Source organism: Petaurus breviceps, unplaced genomic scaffold, assembly GCF_028583685.1.
Source record: "Petaurus breviceps papuanus isolate PSGF00001 unplaced genomic scaffold, PetGlider_PUasm1.0 90760, whole genome shotgun sequence".
NCBI lineage: Eukaryota > Metazoa > Chordata > Mammalia > Diprotodontia > Petauridae > Petaurus > Petaurus breviceps.
The window spans coordinates 270,329-296,792 of NW_027187338.1; the positions used below are offsets into that span (position 1 = coordinate 270,329).

General features: G+C 39.0%; 2 protein-coding genes across 2 annotated transcripts in view; both read right to left on the bottom strand.

Moving 5' to 3' along the window:
* Nucleotides 1-26,464, bottom strand: part of LOC138146178 (NACHT, LRR and PYD domains-containing protein 10-like) — a 294,893-nt gene that overhangs the window by 133,952 nt on the left and 134,477 nt on the right. The gene's annotated exons all lie outside the window — the stretch shown is intronic.
* CSMD2 (CUB and Sushi multiple domains 2) overlaps nt 1-26,464 on the bottom strand; it is a 1,071,431-nt gene that overhangs the window by 86,317 nt on the left and 958,650 nt on the right. The window contains exons 46-49 of the mRNA XM_069067881.1: nt 21,212-21,325; nt 19,084-19,272; nt 17,436-17,582; nt 14,957-15,145 (exon numbers count right to left, since the gene is read on the bottom strand). Coding sequence (XP_068923982.1) covers nt 14,957-15,145; nt 17,436-17,582; nt 19,084-19,272; nt 21,212-21,325 — 639 coding nt within the window. The remainder of the gene's footprint in view (nt 1-14,956; nt 15,146-17,435; nt 17,583-19,083; nt 19,273-21,211; nt 21,326-26,464) is intronic.

Consider the following 26,464-nt stretch of genomic DNA (forward strand, 5'->3'; position numbering starts at 1 on the left):
GTTGAGGTTACTGTGTATGCTGTTTTCTTGCCTCTGCTTACTTCATTTTGCAGCAGTTCACATAAATTTTTCTATACTTCTCTATATTCATCACATATAATTTCTTATGGTACAGTAATATTCCATTATTTTGATGTACCATGATTTGTTTAACCATTCCCCAATTGAGGAGCATCTACTTTGTTTCTGATTCTTAATTATCACAAAAAAGTGCCACTATAAATATTTTTTAATATATAGTGATTTTTTTCTTATTAATGGCTTCCTTAGGGTATAAAATCAGTAATGAAAACTCTGTTTCAAAGGGTGTTGACATTTTAGTCACTTTATTTGCATAATTCACAATTACTTTCCAAAATGGTTATAGTATTTCACAGTTCCGTATTAGTATGCCTATAATCCCACAACCTCTCCGGCATTGGCCACTGCCATTTCCCCCAATTTTCAGGGTTCAAAGTAAAAGCACAGGGTTGTTTTCATTTGTGTTTCTTATTATTAGTGATTTTGATCATTCTTTCATGAGGTTGTGGATACTTTGCAGTTCTCTTTTGAGAACTGTTTATTCATATCCTTCAATTATTTATTTACTACAGAATGGCTTTTAGTCTTATATATTTTTACTGATTGTTTAACATATCTAGGATATCGAACCCTTATCATAGAAATATGATACAAAGATTTTTTTTCCCATTCGATCACTTCCCTTCTTATCCTAGATGTATTAATATTGTCTGTGCAGAAACTTTTCAGTTTCAAGTTCCCTTTTCTGCTGTAAACACAGTATTATGCTCCTTCAGTTAAGTTACTTTATTTTAATTTTTTTTAAGTGGCCCTGTTCCCACTGGCTCTTTTCCTCTCAATCTCGATCCTCTCAATCTTGATCCCTTCTTCTTGTTTGATACCTCTGTCTCCTCAGAGTTTTTTTCTAATTAATCCCTTTATCTCTCTTACTTTTATCTAGTTACATATTTCTTCTCTCCTCTTATTTCCCTTAAGTCAAATTTTACACCCTTTCCAAAAAGGATTTCTCTCACTCTCATCATTATCTATCTTCTTTTTCTGTTTACTCTAGATCCTCACTTCCTGTTCCTGACTCCTATAATTATTTGGTCTCTTTTTCCTTTGTATTCTTCATGCAATCAAAGCTTCCAAGGTATCCATTCTAGGCTCTCTATTCTTGGTACATTCTGCCACTGCCTTGGAGGGCCTGTCCCATGGATTTCTCTTTTCCATTCTGCCTCATTTTCAAAACAATGCCAATTGTTCCATATCAGAAAGGTCACTGCCACATAATAGGATTGTTCGCCCATCACATCTCAGACTATGCAGTCCACCACTCTTCAATATCCTCTCTTGTTGACCTTTTTTCCTATATAAACCTGGAAATCTCCCTATATCCACGTCCTCCTAACTCCTCCCATTGGCAGTTGCCCTCCAGAGTTACAATGAAGCAAGAGAAGTAGATTTTTCAAGCACCAAATCCCCCAGCAATCCTCCAGTGAAAAGTACTCATCTCCATTCACCAACCATTTCTCTTCACCCACAGGAGCATTAATCAGTAGAACTCCCATCTCCAAAGTAAGGCCTCCTTCTATTCTCCCCCTTTTCAACCTCACCCACTCTCCTGTAAGCTCTTTTCTTTCTGAGACCACATCTTCCCCTCTGTGCTAGTTCTTGATTTGACCCTGATATAAAAATCACTTCTCTATCCCTCTGCTCTACTCCCTCCTTCCCTCTCTCTAGGTACCTTCTTATGTTGTAATATAGTCTCAAAAAAGAAGCATTCACCTTTAGGCAGGGTGTCCCCAGGTTCTGTCCATAATACCCCCTCTTTATTGTTACCTCTACCAGATCTCCACTTTCACCCTGTCTTCCTGTGTACATTTAGAAAGAATTCTCTTACTGGTCTCTCTACTGTCACTTTGATACTGTTACTGTCCTTGACTGCTGCATTCATTCACTCCTCCTGCATTACTGTTGTTTGAGATGTTCAGGAGGCAAATAATCTCTTCAGTTCTGGTTTTCTTTCTAAAAATGTTTCAAATTTTTCTTTATTGGTTGTTGTCCTTTGTTCTCAAAGAGGACCAAAATGAGATCACAATGCTAGAGTCAAGTTTCAATGTATTCAACTGTGGCTGATCAGACCAACATGGGCTGGGAATGCTCTACCACAGGTCAGGCACAAATAGTCCGTTGAACACTTGGGGTGGATACTTCAAATTTGTGCATCCTGAATTTGCTTTGAGCTCTCTCAAGTCTCTTTTGTTCATAGAGCACAATATCTTCTCTGATGTGGGCATGCTATGTTGAGCAGTCCTGTACCAGTGTCTCCCATGTCACACAATCAATTCCAAAGTTTTTAAGAGAGACTTTGACAGTGTCCTTGTATCACTTCTTCTGATCATTATGTGAATGCTTGCCCTGTGTTAGTTTTCCATAAAATAGCCTTTTTGGCAAGAGTACATTTTGCATTAGAACAACATGGCCAGCCCATCAGAGCTGTGCTCTCGAAAGCAGAGTCTGAGCGCTTGGCAGTTTAGTTCAAGTAAGGACCTCAGTGTCTGACACTTTATCCTGCCAGGTGATCTTCAGAATCTTCCTAAGACAATTCAAATGGAAGCAATTCAGTTTCTTGGCATAGTGCTGGTAGACTGTCCAGGTTTCACAGGCATACAACAATGAGGTCAGCACAACGACTCCGTAGACCTTCAGTTTGGTAGTCAGTCTAATACCTCTTCTCTCCCATACTTTCCTTTGGAGCCTTCCAAACACTGAGCTAGCTCTGGCAATGTGTGCATCAACCTCATTATCAATATATACATCACTGGAAAGTATACTATGTGATTGTAAGAAGAGATACACAGGATGAGAGAGGGACAAAGGCAATATGTGGTACAGAGTGCCGGACTGATCATAGTCTTATTCTCTCCAAGCTAAATATTCACATTCAACAAAAGTGGCATTCCCAAGGCAAAATGACTACCAGGAGAATGAATGTCAACAAATTAGGGTTCTTCTCTGAATGCGAACAGTTTGTTTCTAATTTGGAGGGAAAGTTGGGCAACACAGTTGGCAAAAGTGAAGCAGAAAAGGAGTGGGCAGCTTTCAGAGAATTGGTGTATAGCACTACATTTGCTCAGCTGGGCCAGAATACCCACAAACACCAAAACTGGTTTGATGAAAAATTTGGGGAAATTCAGAAGCTGCTAAATGAAAAATGAGAACTCCACAGGGTTTACCAACAGGATAGTTCATCCATCTCTAAGAATGTAGCATTTCATGACATCAAAAGTAAAGTGCAAGCAAAATTTAGAGAGATGCAGGATTCCTGGCTCAGCAAGAAGGCAGATGAAATTCAATTTTATACTGATAGTAACAATCTAAAATGCTTTTATGATGCTCTGAAGGTTAATTATGGGCCTAAGACCTATGGTGAATCTCATCTACTGAGTGCTGACAGAGCTACATTGATTAGTGATAAGGATATGACTATAGAGAGGTGGGCTGAACATTTCCATAGTGTTCTCAACAGAACATCATCAATCAATGCTGAGGCTACTGACCATTTACCTCAGGTTGAAGTCAATCCCTCCATAGCTAAAGTTCCAAAGCAAGAAGAGGTTTTAAATGCCATTAGGCTCCTTTGGTATAGCAAAGAACCTAGTGTTGATTTTATTCTAGCTGAGATTTACAAGGTAGGGAGTCCATGGAGCATACAAAAGCTGACAAACTCTTCTTTATTATTTTAGGCTATACAGTTAAGCTTAGATATGTAGGACAAGTCACCCAGGGCTGTATCCTGAGCTGCAATGCTCTTTGGAATACATTAATCCAGGGGGCGGCTAGGTGGCGCAGTGAGTAGAGCACTGGTCCTGGAGTCAGGAGGACCTGAGTTCAAATCTGACCTCAGACACATAACAAAAAAACTAGCCATGTGACCTTGGGCAAGTCACTTAACCCTAATTGCCCTCCAAAAAAAAGGCAAAAAAAGAATACATTATTCCATTACTTCCTCCTTTTTCTAGTGAGTGCAGAATAGTCCTGTGCCATCTGAATGTCTTCTTTTTTTAAATTTGAAACTCTTTCTCCCAATGGCTTGCAAAACTTGCCACTGTTTAGGTGTACTGTTCAATTTAACCACTATATGTCTTGCTTTCAAAAATAATAATAATTTAATTTTTTCTGGAAATTTTTTTGTGAATTCTTTTAGTTGGAATTTCATTTTCCATGTTTATAAGTCCTGGGGGAGAGGGGACAGAACAGAGAAGGTGGAATGAAAGCAGGGACTCACCTGAGCTCTCCCATAAATTCCTTCAGGTACCTCTAAAAAAATGCATCTGAACAAACTGTAGAGTGGTAAAATCCACTGGGAGACAGGGTGTGGCAGATTTCCAGCCCAAGACAACATGGAGAGCCAAAGGGCAGGATTTCTTGTGCCAGCAGGTGGAGCACAGAGCACACAGGCTGCGCCAACACAGACCTGACCATAACAGAACAGGAATGGGCCCTGACAAGCAGAATCAGCTGCCACAGTGGCTATTCCTAAATCTCCCAGCACAGGACAGGGGTCTGTTGTAGCTTGGTGACACACAACTGTAGGGCCTGGGGCACTCAGTCCACAGACTGGATGTTTGAAAGTTCAGTGCTTGAACTTCTGAAAGCCAAGATGGCAGAGTAAACTGTAGGTGCTCTCACTCCACCTTGTTGACCTTGAAAAACCCAGAGAATGTTGCCCCAAGAAAAATCCTGAAATAGTGGAACCAATGTGGGGTTAGGGAGATCTAGGGAAGGGTCCGTCTTACTATGGCTGAAGGGGACCAGTACAGGATGGGTGATGTCTCAGCAAGCCCCACCTCAGTGGACCAGTAGGAAATCCTGAGCACCATGGGGGTGCAGTCAGAAAAAGCACCAATATCAGGACCCCAGGCATGCCTTTGCACAGCCAGGGGAATTGGCAGAAACCAGCACAGCACTGTCTACCAGTGGCTGAGTCTGCCTGAGTTCTAGCCTAAGGTTGGGGAGGTGGAGACCAGAAGTGGCCAGATCACCCCTCCCCCATACCTCGGTAACCCCAGAAAATGCAGAAAGACCTGGCCTTGGCCTTGGCTTTGGTACACACCAGCCAGCTCTGGCTCAGCACCAGGTGGAGTCGTAGCTTTATATAGCCTCCAACTGACAGAACCAGAGGCCACAGTACAAAAAGTCAGTAACTAGGCTTCTAGCTCACAGCACAAGAAGCGTGGCTCAGAGCCCCCTTTAAAAGGTAGGAAATAGGCTATCACAATGGGCAAAAAGTAAATGGGAAAAACAAAGACCATATCCTATTATGGTGACCTGGAAGATCAAAATCCATACTCAAAAGAGGACAGCATTGACACTATACTCACAACTCAAAGCTCAAAAGGGAATATGAACTGATCTCAAGCCCAAAAAGTATTCTTGGAAGACCTCAAGAAGGATTTTAAAAGCCAAATTAAAGAGGTGAAAGAAAAACTGACCAATTGTTTTAAAAATACAATTGACAAAATGGGAAAAAAAATTACTGAAGAGCATTCCTTAAAAAGTATATTTGGCCAAATGGAAAATGAGATACAAAAACTAACTGAAGAAAACAATTCATGAAAAATTAGAATTAGGCAAGTTGAAGCTAAAGACGCTATGAGGCATCAAGAATCAGTCAAACAAAATCTAGAGAATGAATAAATAGAAGAAAATGTAAACAATCTCATTGGAAAACAACTAACCTGGAAAATAGATCCGGGAGAGCTAATCTAAGAATTATTGGTCTACTGGAAAGCCATGATGACAAAAAGAGTCTAGACAGTATATTCCAAGAAATCATCAAGGCCCCAAGGTCCTAGAACCTGAGGGTAAAAAAAAGTCATTAAAAGCATCCACCGATTACCTCCTGAAAGAGGTCCCAAATTAAAAATGCCAACGAATATTGTAGCCAAATTCCTGAAATTATCAGATCAAGGAGAAAACACTGCAAACAGCCAGGAAAAAACATTCAAATATCATAGAACTATAGCCAGGATCACACAGGACCCTGCAGCTTCTACATTAAAAGATCAGGGGGATCAGAATATGATATATCATAAAGCAAAGGAACTTGGAATGCAACCAAGGATCAACTACCCAGAAAAGTTGAGCATAATCTTTCAGGCAAGGAGATTAACATTCAATGAAATAAGAGACCTCCAGACCTTCCTGATGAGAAGGCCAGAACTCAATGGAAAATTTGATATTCAAATACAAGATTCAAGAGAGATATAAAAAGATGAATGGGGAAAAAAGTTGTTATTCAATAACAGCAAAATGTTTACATCCCTATATGGAAGGATGATACTTGTTAATCTTGAGAACTACATAATTATTACAACATTTAAAAGGGATAGATAGATAGATAGTTAGATAGATAGATAGATAGATAGATAGATAGATAGATAGATAGATAGATAGATAGATAGATAGAGGATATGGGTATAAATCAACTGATGTGATGATAAAAAACCTAAGAAAGAGGTACAAAAGGATTATAATGTGAGAAGAGGAAAGGAGGAGGCAGAAAACAGTAAATTATATGACACAAAGAGTCACAAAAACATATTATAGTAGAGGGAAAGAAGGAAGGGAAATAAGCATTACATGAGCTTTACTCTCATCAGTTTTGATTCAAGGAGGGAATAACACATTCAGTTAAGTACAGAAATCTAACTTGCCCTACAGGTAATAAGAAGGGAAAGGGGAAAGAAAAGAGAGGGAGGAGTTAGAAGGAGGGAAGAAATAGTAAAGGAAAAGGGTAAGGGAGAGGGGTTGGTAGGGAGGAAATATTGAGGAAGGCAGTGGAAAAAAGCAACTCTTTTGAGGAGGGGAATGGATAAGGGAGAAATAAAAGCATAAAGGGGAGAGGAATATGATAAGAGAGAAAGACACAGATAGTAATCATAACTGTGAATGTGAATGGGATGAACTCTCCCATAAAATGGAGAGCAGACAGCAGAACAGATTAAAAGCCATAGTCCTACAATATGCTGTTTACAAGAAAAACATTTGAAACAGGGGGATGCACACAGGGTAAAGGTAAAAGGTTGGAGTAGAATATATTATGCTTCAGCAAAAGTAAGAAAAGCAGAGGTAGCAATCCTAATGTCAGACAAAGCAAAAGCAAAAATAGATCTAATTAAAAGAGATAAGGAAGGAAATTATATCCTGCTAAAAGGCACCTAGAAAATGAAGTAATATCATTATTAAACATATATGTACCAAGTGGTATAGTATACAAATTTTTAGAGGAGAAGTTAGGGAGTTACAGAAGGAATAGACAGCAAAACTATACTACTGGGAGACCTCAACCTCCCCCTATCCAAACTTGATAAATCTAACCTCGAAATAAAGAAGAAAGAAGTTAAGGAGGTGAACAGAATTTTAGAGAAGGTAGATAAGATAGACTTCTGGAGAAAATTGAATGGAATAAAAAGAAAATACTTTCTTCTCAGAGGTACATGGCACATACACAAAAACTGACCATGTACTAGGGCATACAAACCTCACAATCCAGTGCAGTGTGGCAGCAAGCACCCCAAGCGTCCTGAGGGTTTGCTGCCAACACAGGTTCTTATATCTGCTTTGTTAAAGGAAAGCAACTCAAAATGGGTTAACAAGCTTACTTTAATCAGTCAAACATATATTGTTTACCTCGTTCAGGGGAAAAAGGTCAGCACCCTGAACTTCAAAGTATATAGGCAGAATTATCAAGACAGAAACAGATCAAGTAGACAGCTTTCCAAACTGTCCAACCATTACATCCATACCAAATCAACATCTGGGTTTCAACATCTGGGTTTTTCAAAGCCTGGGGACTCTGGACAATGGCTTCCCAGAATCCATATCAAATCACAGAACACTTCTCAAAGTGAGCCCCAAAACAAAGCTACACATTAGGGCTTATATAGCCTTCTCCTGGCTCAGAGAATGTAACAACCTTATTGACTCACTGGCCAATCAAGAAGTATCTACTGAAAAACAAGCCTCCCACCCCAGGCTCCAGGTGCACTTTAGCCTAGGGGCAGGGAAGATCTTTAAATTTACATTCCCATTACATGAAGAAAGGCAGAAATATTATATGCATCTTTTTTAGATCATGATGAAATAAAAAATTTTATATAATAAAGAGCCATAGAGAGATAGACTAAAAATTAATTGGAAACTAAATAATCTAATCCTAAAGAATGAGTGGGTCGAACAAAAATCACAGAAACAAACAATAACTTCATTCAAGAGAATAACAATAATAAGACAACATACCGAACATGGCATACATCGAAAGTAGTTCTCAGAGGAATTTTTATATTTCTGAATGTTTACATGCATAAAATAGAAAAAAAAAAGGAGATCAATAATTGGGCATGCAATTGAAAAAGGTGGGAAAAGAACAAATTGAAAATCTCCAATTAAATACCATATTAGAAACACTGAAAACCAAAGGAGAGATTAATAAAATTGAAATGAAGAAAACTATTGAACTAATAAAAAAAGCTGAAAGTTGATTTTAGGATAAAAACAATAAAATTGACAAACCTTTAGTCAATTTGATTTTTAAAAAGAAAGAAGAGGCAGAGCCAAGATGGCAGAGTGGAAGCAGGAAATTCTATGACCTCCCCTGACAACCACCTCAAATATGACTCTATACAAATTTTAGAGCTACAGAACCCAAAAAGTGACAAAGAGAAACAAATCTCCCACTGAAGACAGAATGGGAGGCTGACAGGCTGGGAGCCAAGCAGAGTCCTACAAGAACCACAAGGTTTTGGCCACAGGGAGGCAGCTGTGGACAGAGCAGACTTCAGGAGAGTGAATCACCAGCAACTGGGGCTGTTTCCAGACTTTTCAATCCATAAACACCAAAAAGAAAGTAAAAGGTCAGTCAGGAACTTCGCTGAAAAGGAAAGGCATGGTCCAATCCCTGCCCCAGGGTGAGAAGGTGGTGGAGGCGTGGTTGGTAAAGACTCTGCCACGCGGCTGCCTGAGGAGTTCCTGGCCTACAGATCATAGGGGGACCAAGTAACCATGGAGAGGATAATTGCTCTTGCTTTTATGGATCTGGGTCGCTTTCTTGGGCAGTGGTCTTGGGGTGAAAAACGCCAGTTTGCCAGTGCAGTGTCTGTAGAGAGGGTGCCCTCCTCAGACCTCTGACAACATTTCTGAAAACCCCAGAGGTTTGGGAGAAAGCTCTCTTCTCTGAAAGCAGAGTTCTACTGTGGCAAAGAGCTCAAAAGCCAAGTAATTGGCTGGCAAGATGAGCAAGCAGAGGAAGCACAAACAGACCATAGAATCCTTTTCTGGATACAAAAAAGATCAAAGCTTGGAACAGGAGGAAGGCAATGAAGTCAGAACTCCTGCATCAAAAGCTTCCAAGAAAAATATGAATTGGTTATAGGCCATAGAGGAGCTCAAGAAGGATTTTGAAAATCAAGTAAGAGGGGCGGCTAAGTGGTACAGTGAATAGAGCTCTGGCCCTGGAGTCAGGAGGATGTGGGTTCAAATCCAGCCTCAGACACTTAACACAAAAGCTGGCTGTGTGACCTTGGGCTTAATTAACCCAATTGACACAACCCCAATTACACCCCCCCCCCCCCAAAAAAAAAGAAAAGAAAATCAAGTAAGAGAAGTGAAAGAAAAACTGGGAAGAGAAATGAGAATGATGCAAAAAAAATCATGAAAAGAGAGTCAACAACCTGACTGAAGAAAATAATAACTTAAAAAATAGACTAACTTAAGGGAGGCTAGGTGGCACAGTTCTACTCACAGTAGAACACCGGCCCTGGAGTCAGGAGGACCTGACTTCAAATTTGGACTCAGACATTTATCACAAAAACTAGCCATGTGACCTTGGGTAAGTCACTTAACCCCAAATGCCCTCTAGAAAAAAAATTGACTAACTCATATGGCAAAAGAGGCCCAAAAAGCCAATGAGGAGAAGAATGTCTTAAAAAGTCAAATTTGCCAGATGAAAAAGGAATTTTTTAAATTCACTAAAGAGAGTAATTCCTTCAAAATTAGATTGGAGCTAATTGAAGCTAATGAATTTATGAGAAATTAAAATACTATAAAACAGATTCAAAAAATGAAAAAAAATAGAAGGCAATGTGAAATATCTCATTGGAAAAACCAGTGACCTGGAAAATAGGTCCAGGAGAGATAATTTAAAAATTATTGGACTACCTGAAAGCCATGATCAAAGAAAGAACCTAGAAATCATCCTTCAAGAAATTCTCAAGGAAAACTGCCCTGATATTTTAGAACCAGAGGGCAAAACAGAAAAAGAACAAATTCACTGAATGCCTCTTCAAAAAGATCCCCAAAAGAAAACTCCTAGGAATACTATAGACAATTTCCAGTCATTCCAGGTCAAGGAGAAAATAGTGCAAGCAGTCAGGAAGAAACAATTTGAGTATTGTGGAAACACAATCAGGATAACACAAGATCTAGCAGCTTCTATATTAAGGGAATGAAGGGCTTGGAATATGATATTCCAGAGGTCAAAGGAGTTAGTTTTAAAAACAAGAATCACCTACTCAGCAAAGCCGAGTATAATGTTTCAGGGGAAAACATAGTCATTCAATGAAATAGAGGACTTTCAAGCATTCTTGATAAAAAATACAGAATTGAATAGACAATTTGACTTTCAAATACAAGAAGCAAGAGAAACATGGGAAGGTAAACAAGGAAAAGAAATCATAAGGAACTTATTAAAATTGAACTATTTAAATTCCTACATGGTAAAATGATTAATCGTAATTCATGAGACTTTTCTTAGTATGAGGATAGTTGATGGGAATATATATGTGTATATATATATATGTATGTATACATACATATATATGGTTACATAGGAGGGTATATGTGTGCATAAATGCATATGTGAGTGTGTGTATATATGTGTACAGGTGTACATAGACAGAGGGCACAGGATCAGTTGAATAGGAAGGGTTGATACTTAAAAAGTGAAATTGAGAGGTGAGAGAGGCATATAATGAGAGGAGATAGGGAGAGACAGAATAGGGTAATTACTTCATATAAAAGAGGCAAAAGAAAACTGTTACAATGGAGGGAAAGAATAGGAAGGCAAAAGGGAATGGGTCAGCCTTACTCTCCTTGAATTTGGCTTAAGGAGGGAATAACATGCACACTCAATTGAGTAGGGTAAGATACTCTACTTCTGTAGGGAAGTAGGGGGAAGGGGATAAAAGGGGGGATGACAGAAGGGAGGGCAGATTGGCGGGGAGGGTAGTTAGAAGCACACACTTCTGAAAAGGGACAGGGTCAAAGTAGAAAATAGAATAAGTGGGGGATGGGATAAGCTGGAGGGAAATGCAATCATTCTTTCACAATATATCTACTATGGAAATGTTTTGTGTAACTACACATATATAACCTATATTGAATCACTTATCCTCCCAGCAGGGGTGGGTGATGAGGGAAGAAGTGAAAGAATCTGGAAATCAAAATTTTAAAATCAAATGTTAAATATATATATTTTACATGCAACTGGGAAATAAGATATACAGGCACTAGGGTATAGAAATCCATCTTGCCCTGCTAGAAAGTCAGAGGGGGCATGAGGGAGGATATAAGAGAGAGCAGACTGGGAGAAAGGGTATTCAGTAGAGTTGTTATTTTGGGGTGGGGGTAGGAGAAAGACAGGGAAAAAATTTGTAACTCAAAATCTTGTGGAAATGAATGCTGAAAACTAAAAATAAACAAATTAAAAAAAGAAAGAAGAAAATCAAATTACCAGTATCAAAAATGAAAATGGTGAATCTACCTCCAATGAAGAGGAAATTAAAACAATAATTAGGAATCGTTTTGCCCAATTGCTTGCCCAAAAATTTGACAATCTTTATGAAATGGATGAATATTTACAAAAAAATACAAACTGCCCAGATTAACAGAAAAGGAAGTAAAATACTTAAATAACCTCATCTCAGAAAAAGAAATTGAAGAAGTCATCAAGGGCCAGATGGAGTTACAATAAAATTCTATCAAACATTTAAAGAACAATTAATTCCAATACTTTATCTATAATCATAAAAAATGATCTAAAACACTATTGATTAGAGAAAGGCCAATCAAAACAACTCTTATGTAGCACATCTCAGCAGTCGGATTGGCTAATATGATGAAACAGGAAAATGATCAATGCTGGAGAAGATATGGGAAAATTGGAACACTTGTGCATTATTGGTGGAGTTATGAACTGAACCAACCATTCTGGAGAGCAATTTGGAACTATGCCCAAAGGGCTATAAAAATGTGCATACCCTTTGATCCAACAATACCACTTCTAGGGTTGTATCCCAAAAATATCATACAAGTGGGAGGAGGATCCCTATGTACAAAATATTTTTATAGCAGCTCTTTTTGTGGTGGCAAAGAATTGGAAATGTAGGGGATGCCCATCAATTGGGGAATGGCTAAATAAGTTGTGGTATATGAATGTAATGGAATAATATTGTGCTATAAGAAACGAGGAGCAGATGAACTTCATAATAATCTGAAGAGACTTGTATAAACTGATGTTAAGTGAGGGGAGCAGAACCAGGAGAACACTGTACACAATTATGGATACACTGCATCTGTGATGATTAACTTTGATCTCTTCTCAGCAATGCAAGGTTATAAGACAACTCCAAAAGACTCATGATGGAAAGGGATATCTACATCCAGAGAAAGAACTACAGAACCTGAATGCAGATTGAAGCAAACTACTTGTTCTCTCTCTTTTTTTGTTTTGTTTCTTTCTCGTGGTTCATTCCATTAGTTATAATTCTTCTTTACAACTCGACTAATGTTTAATGTGAAAGTATAAGTAGAACTTATACTGGATTGCAAGCCACCTTGGTGGGGGGGGGGAGGGAGAAAAATTTGAAACTCAAAAACTTGTGGAACTGAAAGTTGTAAACTAAAAATAAATAAATTTAAAAGAAAAAAAATAGTCCTGGGCGGTACTCTTCTATTATTTTCTTCATTATGGTATTAAGGTTTTCTTCTGGGAAATCTATGATCTTTAGGTAGTCTCTATGCAAGTTCAAGTTCACTATATTTTGCTAGCATAATGAATATATTTTATTCTAGTGTCTTTGTTTCTTATTTCTCTTCTTCTAGATTGTTCTTTACTTCTGTGTATATGCATTCCCAATCTAAAATTCTCTCCAGGGGTGGCCAGGTGGCACAGTAAGAGCACCGGCCCTGGTGTTGGTAAACCCGGGATCGGTTCCAGCCTCAGATACTTGGCATCCACACAAAAAATAACTGGCCGTGCAATCTTGAGCAAGTTACTTAACCCCAATTGCTTTAAAAAATAAATAAAATAAAATAAAATAAAATTCTCTCTGTTTCTTTGGTGAAGCTTGCCATTGAAGATTGAAGTTTTCCTATTCTGTTTATAATTTTTGCTATGCAGGACATAATTCTACTCTTATAATTCTCATTTCTCTTCTAAATCATAGTAATAGCATGTTGTGGTTCCATATGCTCCTTAAATTCCACAAGGTTCTCTATCTTATCAATCGTTGGACCATTTCCCCTCATCTTGCAGTATTTATTCATAGATGCCCGAATTCATTTATTAGATCTGGAGGCCATATTTCCTTTTGTTGACACTGTTTTTTTCTGTTGACTTTTATCTGTTTATATTCAAGGTCTACAAGTTTTCTTCCTGAAATCTTTTGTATTTTTAGTCTTTTTGCTCCCTTATTTTCCTTATCAGTCACGTCCTGACTCCCTCCCTTTCTGATTGTTTTTCTATCATCTTTACCTCAGACTCTAGAGCTTCCTTAATGGCTCACTTCATGTGTCACCTCTTATGTGCTTCCTTTCCTTATTTCCCCAGTTGTTAGTCCTCTATCCCTACAAAAGTCACTTTATGTTTACTGTCCATGTTGTATATGCTTCCCAACTTATGCAATAGATGATAAGTTCCTTGAGATATAAACCATTTTGGGTTTTTGTTTTTCTTTAAATTCCCAGCACCTATTCAGCTATAGGTTCTTGAGGAAGTTACTAGACTTCTTGGGTTCTCTCTTTCCTCATTTGTAAAATGAGAGGATTAAACTAAAGACTCCATATGAATGCAGATTAAAGCATACTATTTTCACTTTTTGGGTGTTTTTTTTGGGGGGGAGCTGTTTTTCCCTTTGGCTCTGTTTCTTCTTTCACAATATGACTAATGTGGAAATATGTTTAACATGATTGTACATAAATTACCCTATATCAGATTGCTTGCTGTCTTGGGGAGGGGGGACGGGAAAGGAGGAAGAAGAAAAATTTGGAACTCAAAATGTTACTAAAAATGAATGTTGAATATTATACTTACTTGTAATTGGGAAAAAATTACTATTTTAAAAAATGGATGACTCCAAGATCTTGAAAAGACAAGAGCATTGGGGATTTAGAGGAGAAGAAAGGAAATATAGTGCAAAAGAGTCCATGCTGACACTTTTTCACAATTTTTCATAGCATCATATCAAAAGTGGTGCTGTAGAAAATAGTAATTTGGTAGCCTAGGGTCAGGAAGAGTAGGATGTATTAAGGGAAACAAACAGCCCTGACAAGGATTGTGATAACACTTCCAAACAGCGTCTAATAAATGAACTTATTTTCAGTTAATATTCCAGTGGGCTCAGGTGATGTAAGAGTGACCTTTTTTGGAGTTCTATAAGTTTAGCACTGATATGTCCTCTCTCTGGTGTATGTATTAATTTTGTCTTCCCAACTAGATTGTAAGTTACCTGGAGGTATCAACTATATCTTTCATGTTTCTGTATCTTCCACAGTGCCTTGCACAGGGTTAAGGATATTCTGATACTCAGCAAATATTGAAAAAAGTTACAAAAAAAACAAATAAAACAAACATACAATAGATATTCTGATATCCCAAGTCCCTTGTTCTCACCTTGGCAGAGAGGAATGGCCTCATTCCACATGTAGTAGCCTTGGGGGTGCCAGGAACATATAGCCTTGCTGTGTCCAACCAGGCGGTAGCCAGCATTGCAACCAAAGTGGATTGACCCCCCAGGATGAGTGCTAGGCTGGCCGAGAATAGAGCCATGAACTGGAGGGCTTGGAACACTACAGTAGGGAGCTGAAGGAAGAAACAAAGAGAGAAAGGGGCCTTTGGGATATAGATAAAGCTTCAGATGGCTATTGGCATCCCAGAAGAAAAGAATGCTTCTCATCATCAAGTACAGTCAAAGAATCAGTCAGTTTAGTTAAATGAACTAATGGGTCAATTCAATCCAAACACTGAAGTCAGTTATACTGACACAGCCACAGTTACACTCAGCAACAAATTAATTCAGTTCCCAAATAGCCCAGGGCAAACAGCAATTTAAATAGGTTAGTTGCAAAGTTGATTTTTGGTGAACTCTGGATTCTTATTTGTAATGGGTCTAAGGAAGGAGGTAAGAACTAGAATGTGTGAAATCCACAGAAAATTAATATTCTCACTTGAGCCAATAGCTTTTGTTTCTTTCCCATTAAAAATTTTCCCAGATGTGTTCATGATGAGTTTGTGCCTCCTGGTTAGGGGGCATGACCCAAAGGGCAAAACACTGCATACTGTCCTCTACCTCTTCCTTCCCTCCTCTCTTGGCCCTAGTCTGTCACCTTGATCGAGCCCAAATCAGGATGGATTAGGAGAGATGTAAGGATCATATCTTATGGCCTGTCATGTGGAAGAGGAGGGACACTTGTTCTCCTTGGTGCCAGAGGGAAGCTAAATAAAGGCAAAACTATGTCTAATGAAGGAAAAAAAAAATTAGAGCAGTCTAAAATTGAAATGGGCTGTCTTTATAGGTACTGAGCCCCCCATATTGCAGGAGGTTTGGGGGTAGAGACTGAACGACTTGGCAGTTCAAGGAATTCATGATTCAGGTAAGGGTTACATTAAGTACTCCCTTTAGTCTCTTCCACTTCTAAGATAGAATGATCCTGATGGTAACACCCACTGCTATCCCCAGTTTTCTGACCTGCCTGATGGTAGCTCTATTCACAATCTCACTTATGAATAAGAATTGCAAGATTGAGGAACTGGAAGAAACTTCAGATGTTGGTTGGTCCAATTAGTACCTGACAAGAATCCTCTATACAAAATCCCAAACATATACTTAAGACACATACTTATAAACACAACTATTAGTAGTAACACATACATGAATGTGTCCATCAAATATTTGTGTTGCTTTTATTAGTTAAATACTAATTAGTTCAGTCCCTGCTAAATGGGTTCACTATACGACACATAGTAGTGGTCTGCTTGATACATGTGCCAAGAGATAAAAATTAAAATAATTTAAAGTTATTCTTTGAGAATCAATGAAAGCCTATGCCCTTTATTTTACCCCTGGATCAGGCATTCACTGCTACACAGCTGTCAAGCTGTCTCTTTTTGGTGGGAGATCTCTCAAGTCTGGAAAGGGATAAAGGGGGAGAGAAAAATGAGCCAGCACAGTGTAGTAGAAAGTCTGATCGACAATGAATCAGGAAGACTTGGGTTTGCATTCAACTTCTTAAGACTGTCACTGTGTGGTGAAAGGCTTAACATCTTTGTGCCTCAGTTTCTATACCAACAAATTGGGGCTAATTACAGCACCTATATCACAACGTTGTAAGGTTCATGTAAGGTAATATATGTAAAGTACTACATATATACTAGCTATTTTTCCCCTCAGGTATGCATAAGAAACGCCCCCTCCCTGACTCACCTTGTCCCCAACACTCATATTTAAGAGCTTCTGAAAGGCAGACCGGTTTTAGAAATATTAATATTGAGGAGACCTGAGAAGCCTCCCTCCCCTAAAGGCACCCTCCAGCCCTAAAGTATCTCTCCCATATCTAGTTTCTAAGCCTGAAATGAAACCAACAGAGAGTAATTTCATTTGTGCTTTAAAATTAAAATACTTTGTGAAAAAAATACCTTTAGGTATTACCAGATAATTCTTAAAAATATCAACGTATTTTTCTAAATAAAGTATTGTAGATATGAGACAGTTAAAAAAAGGATAGACGCCATAGGAGGGGAGGAGGGAGGGGGACAAAATGTGAAACTCAAGGAATTGTGGAATTGAATCCTGTAAACTAAAAGGAAATAAACAAATTAATTAAAACAATTTTTAATAAAAAAATAAAATAAAAAAGGATAGAAAAGGAGATATCTGTGAACAGGGGATGTGGGGTATCAGGATGAGAGAGACTAGTATCATAGCATCAGTGCTGAAGTCACATTTCACAAGGAAAAGGATGAGGGCGAGGATGATCCATTTATTGCAGAGAGACTCCATCACCATTCTAGATATATAACAAGAGGAAAGAGAGTTCAAGGGGAAAACCAAAGGGTTAATTTCTTGGTCTGGGTTCTTTACTCCTATACTCACCAGCATAGCGAATCTTAAAACCCTTCCGATTGTAAGCATGGTCAGAGGACCAACGCAGGTACACACTGTTTCCTGAGCTGGTAACAGTTAAGGGTGCTGAGTAATTCCCACTCAAGGCTATCAACAATGGACTCTGACCTGAGGGACCTGAGGGTGAGAGAGAGACATGTGCATAGTAAGGTTGGCAGGAGGCATAATGAAGATATCTTGGCTAGTGGGGTGAACTATTAAAAAGGACTGATCATTTCTTAGCCCCATTCAATGAGCTTTGCTAACCACTCTAGCCCTCTTGAATGCCCTACTTCCTTAAAGCTCCCCCTTTAAAAGGAAGATTGGGACCTTGACCTAAGGCAGTCTATAATAAAAAGAGACCTTTGAGATAGGTAACCTTGGTTTTTGTTTTACATCAACTTGCTGGTGGTCTTGAATAAGTCACTGTTCCAGTCTGGGCTTCATTTCTATCATGGAAAAAAACTTGCTCTCCTTACCTTTCAAGGTAATTGCAAGGATCAGCTAAAATCAACAATGTGAAGTGCTTGGAAAAGTATAAAATTTAACAAAGTTTACTATATAAATTGTTAAATAAATGTCAAGCAGTATAATCACTGTCACTATATAACTCCCGGTCCATATCTTTGTCCAGTATTACTATTCATCTTTGTGTCATACATGTGTCTCTTCCTCAACTTGTCAACCAGAGGCTGAAAGAAATCTGTGTCTCCTGGAAGGCATTTTTTATACTGTGAGCTATTACAATCATTAATAGCAATAATAGGTTGTTTCATGGATTGGCATAGTCAAAAAATTCATCCCCTAGTGGCCTTCCTACTGGTGATAAACCTCTATATTTAGCAAGTTGGTCCTCAGTTCAGAGATCAACCTGTCACTGAGACTGTAAAAGGGCAATAAAAAGATACATGATGGGTTCATGTAGGCTTCAACATGTTCCATAACATGGTATGTGTGCATTAACTGGCATAAGAGACATCATCAAAGTAATATATGATTGAAAAAAAGTCAGGTCAGTGATACAGTGAGATCTGGGAACAGAAAGAAAGCCCAAGTCTTCCAATGTATTGATCCACACAAAATATTAAAAAGAAGGGCTCTAGAACATTGAACAGAAACTCACTGGAAAATGTATGGAAGAAAATGGACAAACACAGCTCAGGTTAAGAAACTATATAAATAGTTTATGATCTGCATCAAGTAAGGAATGCCCATATTTGTGAGATCAGAGATCCACTGAAGTATTACAAAGAAGATAATTGGAAGATTCTTTTCATTCCAAAATCTTTTAAGATACCTGGTCCTCAAATGAGGCAGTGATTCACTTGGATAAGATACATGGCTTTACTGGGACAATCTTTTTTTCCTTAGGGAAAAACTTGCTTTCACAGGGCAATCATAGAGATAGAGCTGCTTGGAAGAATACCCTTCCTTCCCCCACCTGTCCCTGGAAATTCTCTGACCACTTCTCACTTGTCAAGTATATAGAAACATCTTGAGCAGATGAGATGAAAACCTCTGCTACCCCTAATGCACTGGAACAAGATACAGCCTGAGCCCTGGTCCAACCTCTCAGCTCTGGATGCTTATCACTTCCCTTTGTCCCTAGTCTGTCCTTAGATATCTGACAGTCACTTACCATCAAAAATCTCAAACTCATCATACTGTTTTTCGCTGAGGAAGTACTCCACTGTGAGAGAGACATTGTAGCCAGGCTCTACTCTTACCACCCAGGAGCACGTCTGGAACTGAGGGTAGCTTCCTGGGTAACTCTGACTAAGAATCACCCCAGTAGAGTCTGTCAGGAGTTCATCCATTGGGCAGTGCACTTGGACAAAGAAAAACAAAACCACTGATAGCAATGCATGAATGAACTGTGAAACCTTAGTATAATCCCCAAGGAATTAAAACAAGGGTAGGAGCTGGAAGGAGGAAATGGGTATGAGAAGCTCCCACAAGGCTTATCATCTCACATTAGACCACAATACCCACTTTAGTACATGCAATTAGTTTCCCCAAACTCATTACATATCATACCACATACAGTAATCCTTATTATCGATAAACTTCTCCAAATATTAGCTTTAATATGGACTTCTCCTATGACCACAGAGTGGATCACACACTTAAGCCTGGGTAGTCTTCTAGCCAAGGACGTGGCAGGTCTTACTGCCTGACATGTGATGTTTGTTATCTACAGAAGCAGAGGAAGTTCCTGCACCAATAAAATCATACATGAACAGAATTTTAGAATTGGAAGGGATCTCAAGAGGGCATCTAGTCCAAGATGTCCATGAAAAAAAGGTCCCCTTTACAGTATAGCTGACAAGTGGTCATCCAGCCTTTGCTTAAAGTTCTCAAGCAAATGGGAATGCATTTACCCCTGGGCACACTGTCACAGTAGTGAAGTGTGAAGTAAGGACCCATAATAAGTATTATTGCCTGGCTCAGGGTTATGCTTATTGAATAGTTCTTGCATCACAAAATTTCATCAATAGCCTTTGATTATCTCTGCTAATAGTGAGAAATAGGACTATAGATTATCAACAATATTAGCTAATTTAGAAGCATCTTCTCTGTGTCTTTGGAATATACTGCTTTATTGCTGCTAGTAGATGTCCTTTCCTAATGACATCCTGGAAAAGGCTCATGGGAAAGCTCCTAGAAGATGCAGGTTAGTATAAGGAAACCAGCCTAGGATTAAAAATCGATCCTTCATAATCTGCTAATGGCATAAGCAAATGCCTAAAAGCTGTCTACATTTCAGTTGCTCCTGGCCACTGGCCTTGCCCTACCTTTTCAATGTATGGCTTCTGTGGAACAATATGGAGCCTGCCCCTCCCTGAGCCCTCACTCAGGGTTCCATGTCTATAGAGACCACAGACTTGAACTTATGCTTTGATCTACTGTGGACACTATATCTAGGAGGAAGTACAGTCTTCTGATTTGAGGAGAAAGAAGCAGCAAATATAAATTGAGTAAAAGAAAGCTTAGTGAAATCATGCATAGTTGATTCACAATGAGTTATGAGAAGTTAGGGCTGTTCAGGGGACAACTCTCCTTGTACCAGGTGCCACTTTCAAGAGAAAGAGTCCCTGTAATGACACAGTCATGTCCTGGCACTCACTGTTCTTGCTGACAGGTAACATAATCAGTTTCTTTCTACTAGACTCAGTCCTTGGGAGAAGAGAATTACATTTAAAGCTATGCCAAAATTAGTTAGCATACAGGATCTGGGAAAGAATAGTCACCTGACTGCATGTTCTGTGATTCTCAGGAAGGGAAGTCTGGGGCTGCTCTGGGTCACACTCCTTTAAATTTAGGAGGTTCTGATCACACCTGTCCACTCACCTATGTGAAGTGTGAATTTAAGCTAAGCAGTTTATCAGTTATGTTTTTCTGTCCCTCTCTTGCTCCCATGGGATCTAAAGAAAAGGCAGGATAATCAATTGTCTCCATAGGCTTTTAGTTCATTGGAACTAGCAGTTAGGGTTACTTGTTGAAATATATCTAATTCTCATAAACGAGTAACTATGTAGTGAAAGTAGTGTTGTCTAACAGCTAATGTCTAAAACCCTATACTGAATAGACAGGAATTTGGATTCTAAAGTCTTTACTGAGAAGCTCTGAAAAAAAAAAAGAAACATCTTCATTCAGATTAAACTTGCAAGGCTATCACAGCACTAACTCCTATCAATTTTCTGAATTCATGTCATGGGGACTTCCCAAAGAGGAATCTAGGGAATGGAATGAATCTTGGTAGCTACCTTCACAGGTTGGAGGTGGTCCTTCAAACTGAAGATGAGTCCCAAGTTTGCACGTCAGGATTTCACTTCCCACTAGGGAAAATCCAGGAAGGCACCTGTATCTCACAATGTCCCCTGAGAAAGAGAGAACAAGGCTACCCTAGAGACAAAGCCAACAAATTCCCTCATTACATTTAATGTAGCATAGAATCTCACAACTGAAACTGGCCAGAACAGGATGCCCCATTACAACATCCCTACCAAGCCTCTGCTTCAAGACCCCCAAAGGAAGGGGAATCTATTACCTCAGGAGTTAGGCCATTTCACTTTGAGACAGCTGGGATTCTCAGGAAACCTTTACTTACAACAAATTAAAATCTGCTTCTGTGCACCTTTGTTCCACTGCCTCTAGTTTTGTCTTCTGTGGTCAACAGAACATGCATCATTCCTTTTTAACACATCAGCACTTCAAATACTTGATGATATATATATATACACCATCTTTTCTCCCTTCCCAAATCTTTTCTTCTCCAGGCCAAACATTCCCATTCCTTCAACTAATCATCATACAGCCTATTCTCTAATCCCTTCATTTTCTTGGCCATCGTCCTCTGAACATGCCCCAGCTTCCCGATGTCTTTCTAAAATGTGACATTTGGAACTGAATGTAATATTCCAGACCAGGTCCGACAAAAGTGAAGCAGAAGACTCCCCTCCCTTGTTTTGAACCCTATTTCCTATTAATACCATCAGAGATGGCATGAATTTTATGACTCCACGTTATTCTGCTGATGCATATTGAGCCTGTAATTCAATAAAACTCTGAGATGTTTTTCAGTGTAAATAATTGTCTTGCTCCACTTTCCCAAAGTTATACACTTGATATTCTGTTTCCAAGTATAGGACTTGACATTTATACCTATCAAATTTCATCTCATTAGTTTTGGCTCATCATTCTCTGCTGTCATGGTTATTTTCTATACTGGTAGTGTCATCCAATGTGTTAGTTATCCGTTCTAGCTTTGTGTCACCTGGATCAAATATAAATTCCATTGCTTGACATTTAAAGTCCTTCCCTACCTGGCTCTAACCTACCTGGATTTCCAGGCTCATTGCCCATTATTCCCTTGTATGAACTCTATAGTTCACCTAAACTGGCTTTACTGTTCCTCATATATGACACTCCATTTCCTGTCTCTGTGACTTGGCACTGGCTGTATCACTTGTGTGGGAAGTAAGTGGGATGGGAAGTGTTCCTCATACCCTCTCTTAGAATGCCTAAGTTCCTTCAAGACTCAGTTGAAGCACCACCTCTTGACATGAAGTCTTTCCTGATCCCCTAAGCTTCCAATACCTATATAACTCCCTTAAAAAAAAAAACAACCAAATCACCTTTATCTATTTTGTACATATTTGTATGTGTACATGTTATTTTCCTTGACTAGGCAGCAAATCACTTAACAGAAAAGCCTTTTTTGTTCATCTTTGAATCTTTAGCACCTATCACATATTGAACACTTAATAAATGCTTACTGATTGATCTAAAAATTTTAAATACTTTACGTACTCCTTCATGCAAGTCACTGATAAAAGTATTGAACAGTATAGGGCAAAAGTCAGATCTGTGTAACACTCCACTAGAGATTTCCCTCCAAACTAACATTGATCCATTCATAGCTTTTCTTTTTTCAACTGTTCAGCCAGCCTCAAATCTACCTTTCCATCATGTCCTAAAGGATAGCATAAAAGATTTGTGAAGTGCATTGTGGCAAATGCATACATAGCAGGGGCTGGCAAATCTGTGCTAAATCCTATTTTTGTACAGCCTGTGAGCTAAGAATGGCTTTTACATTGTTAAAGTTTTATTTTTTAAATAAAGTTTTTTTAAATTTACATTAAAAATGTAAAAACCATTCATGGCTCTGAAGGCCCATTCAAAAACAGATGGTGGGCTGGATTTGGCCGTCTACTGTAGTTTGTCATCCCCTGATATATAGCACTTCCTCACAAGGTAAAAAGAAAGTGAAATTAGTCCAATATGACTTGTTCACAATGAAACTTTGCTTCATTCTGTCATGCCTGGAATACTGAAATGGCTTCCTAATTGTTTGCTTTGCCTCTAGTCTCTCCCCACTCCGATCAATCCTTAATACAAGTAATTTTCCTAAAATGTAGGCCTGTCAATATCATTTCCTTGGTCAAAAAAAACTTCAGTGCCCCCTTATTCCCTCTTGTATCAAACATAAACTCATCTGCTTGGGATTTAAAGTCTTTAATAACTTGGTCTCAACCTACCCTTCCTGTCTTATTACACATTATCACTTTTCATACAAACTGCAGTGCAGCCAAATTAGTCTTTTTAGTATTCCTCACATGTAGAACTTTATTTCTGGCCTCTGGATTTCCACTGGTTGTCTCTCATGCCTAGACTCTCACCCTAACTCTGCCTCTCTTAATCTCCAGCTTCCTTGATAGCTTAGTCCAAGGACCACCTTGTACATAAAGTTTTTCCTTTAGCTCTTTCCTTTCTCTTAGCTACTACTACTGTTCCTGGTGTATGTGTGTGTGTGTATAAATACATATATACACACATATATGTGTATACATACATACATACATACATATACATATATATATATATACACACCCATGTTGTCTCCTCTCGCTAAACCAAAAACTCCCATTCCTTATTCCTATTCCCCTCAATCCATGCCCCCCATGCCCATTTTCCACTCTAAGGCTACCCACCTTCTATTGCGTTCTCTGGAATGCCTGTTCCATACTGTTCCATAGGCAACAAACTTGCTTTCATCTTAAAAATCTTTTCTTTTCCCATTTCTTCCATCTTCTGGCTTTCACTGTGACCTGGCTCCCTTCTGATGACACAACCTCCCTGGCCTCCCTTTCTAGCACTGGCTATCACTTAAACTGTTTGCCTTTTAAATAATATTTTATATAAAATGTTTCAACTCTTTTCCCCTACTAAGTGGTCAAAGAGGGGGAATGGTAATATTCCTTCAGGTTCTTCCTCACCTACTATCATTTAGTACATCTTCCACTTAATCAAAACCCAGTAGCTTTTGTATAACAAACCCCAGGACACTCCTCTTTTTCCCTTCAATGAGTTATAGCAGGTAGCTCACAGTTTTTCCTTCTCAACTCCTATCCTCATACTTCAACATACATATTTAACTTCTTTAAAAATCCTAACCTCACAGTTCCTCAACTTCAACATACATATTTAACTTCTTTAAAAATCCTAACCTCATAGTTCCTCAGCTTGCTGATTTTCCATGAGGTTAGTCTATCCCACTTAAGCTAAACACAAAGATGGTTGTACCTTTGATCTTGCCATTACCCACAAACTAACCAAACACTTCCATGTTCTTGAACTTTGTAATTCCCTTATCTAATCACACTGTATTGTCATTCCATCCATCTCGCCACTTTGTAACCCCAAACTCTGTCTTTTGTCCACACAGAGACCTCCCAATCCCTTGACCCCTCGATTCTCTTTCTGGCCATTATCCCAACACCAGCTACACTCTCCTCCCATCTCTTCTTGACCCACATTTCTCTTTTCTCTTGCTCTGCCAAGCCTCACAGCGTTGGATTACTCCTGCCATCACGGGTGATGCTGAATGAAACTAGGGAGAATTACAAAGCCACACTGACTGGGTCCACAACCCATCTGTTACGTTACCTCAACTAGCACCTTCGTGCTGCTAGACAATCCTCCTATGACTCTCTTACCCACTCGTATTGGAGGCAGCTGGGAAAGGCCGAGCTCAGATCAAGCCTCAGAGACTCACTAACTGCATGACTCTGGGCAAGTTATTTAACCTCAGTTTGCCTGCTTCCTGGTCTGTAAAATGGAGATAATGATAGCACCTGCCTTCCAGGATTTTGAGGATTAAAATGCGGTATTTGTAAAGTGCTTAGCATAATGCTGGGCACTTGGTAAGTCCTATAAAACTTTTAGCTGTAATTATTGTTGTTATTATCACTATTCCACTCCCCACAATCAATCTTTTCATCTTTACTCCAATACTCCATGTATCCTCCTGCCCCAACCCTCTCAGCTAAGAACCTCGACTCATAATTTACTGAAAAATTTGAGGCCATTCACTAAGAGCTCCTTCTTCTCCCTTCCTCATCTTATATCATCCAGATATCTTCAGCCACTATGTTCTCCTTCCCCCTTGAGTCACATGCTGAGGAAGTCCTTCCTCCTCATATCCAAGTGATTCGGTGCCTATTTTCTCCAGCAGATTTCCCCCTCAATCATCCACACCCTCTTTTTATTTTCAATCTCTTCCTGCCTTCTGGTTGCTTCTCTATTGCCTAAAAACATTCTCAGGTCTTCCCAATCCTTATAAAAGCCTCCTTTGATCTATTCATACCACTAGCTATTGTCCCATATCTATCTTCCCTTTTATGAACTAATCTCCTTGAGAGAGCCATTTATAATAGATTCTCCCACTTCTTTTCTTCTCATTCTTTTCTCAGTTCTCTACAGTCTGGTTTCTGACTGCATTATTCAACTGAAGTTGCTCTCTCCAGAGTCATCATCTTTTAATTTACAAATGCAATATTTTTTTCCAGTCCTCATCCTTTATGACCTCTGTAGCCTTTGACATTGTCAGGTACCTGCTTACTTTCTTCTCTTTAAGTTTTTGAGACTCAACTCTTTCCTTGTTCTCCTAATTATCTGATTATTCCTTTTCAGTATCCTTTGCTGGATCTTTGTCCATGTCATGCCCATTGACCTGTAGGTATCCCACAGGGGTCTGTCCTGGGCCCTCTTCTCTTCTCCCTCTATACTCTTTCACTTGATGATCTCATCAGTTTCCATGGGTTCAATGATCAATCTGATTATGATGATTCTCAAATCATCTAATCAAGCTAATCAAGCCCTAATCTCTCTGTTGACCTCTCATCTCCAACTGCTTATTGGACACCTCAGACTGGATGTGTCATAGATATGTTAAACATATCCAAATCTGAAATCCTTATTTTCTCCTAGAAATCCTTCCCTCTTTCTAACTTCCTTAATTCTGCTGAGAGTACCACCACAGTCCCAGTCACTGGCTCACAGCCTAGTTGTCATCCTTGACTCCTCACTTTTACTTCCAATGTCTAAATCTACTACCATTCCACCTTTGTAGCATCCCCTGAAGCTCCTATCTTTCCTCTGACAATTCCATTATTTCAAGCCTGGACTACTGCAATAAGCTACTGGCTGGTCTCCCTGTCACAAGACTTTCTCAACTC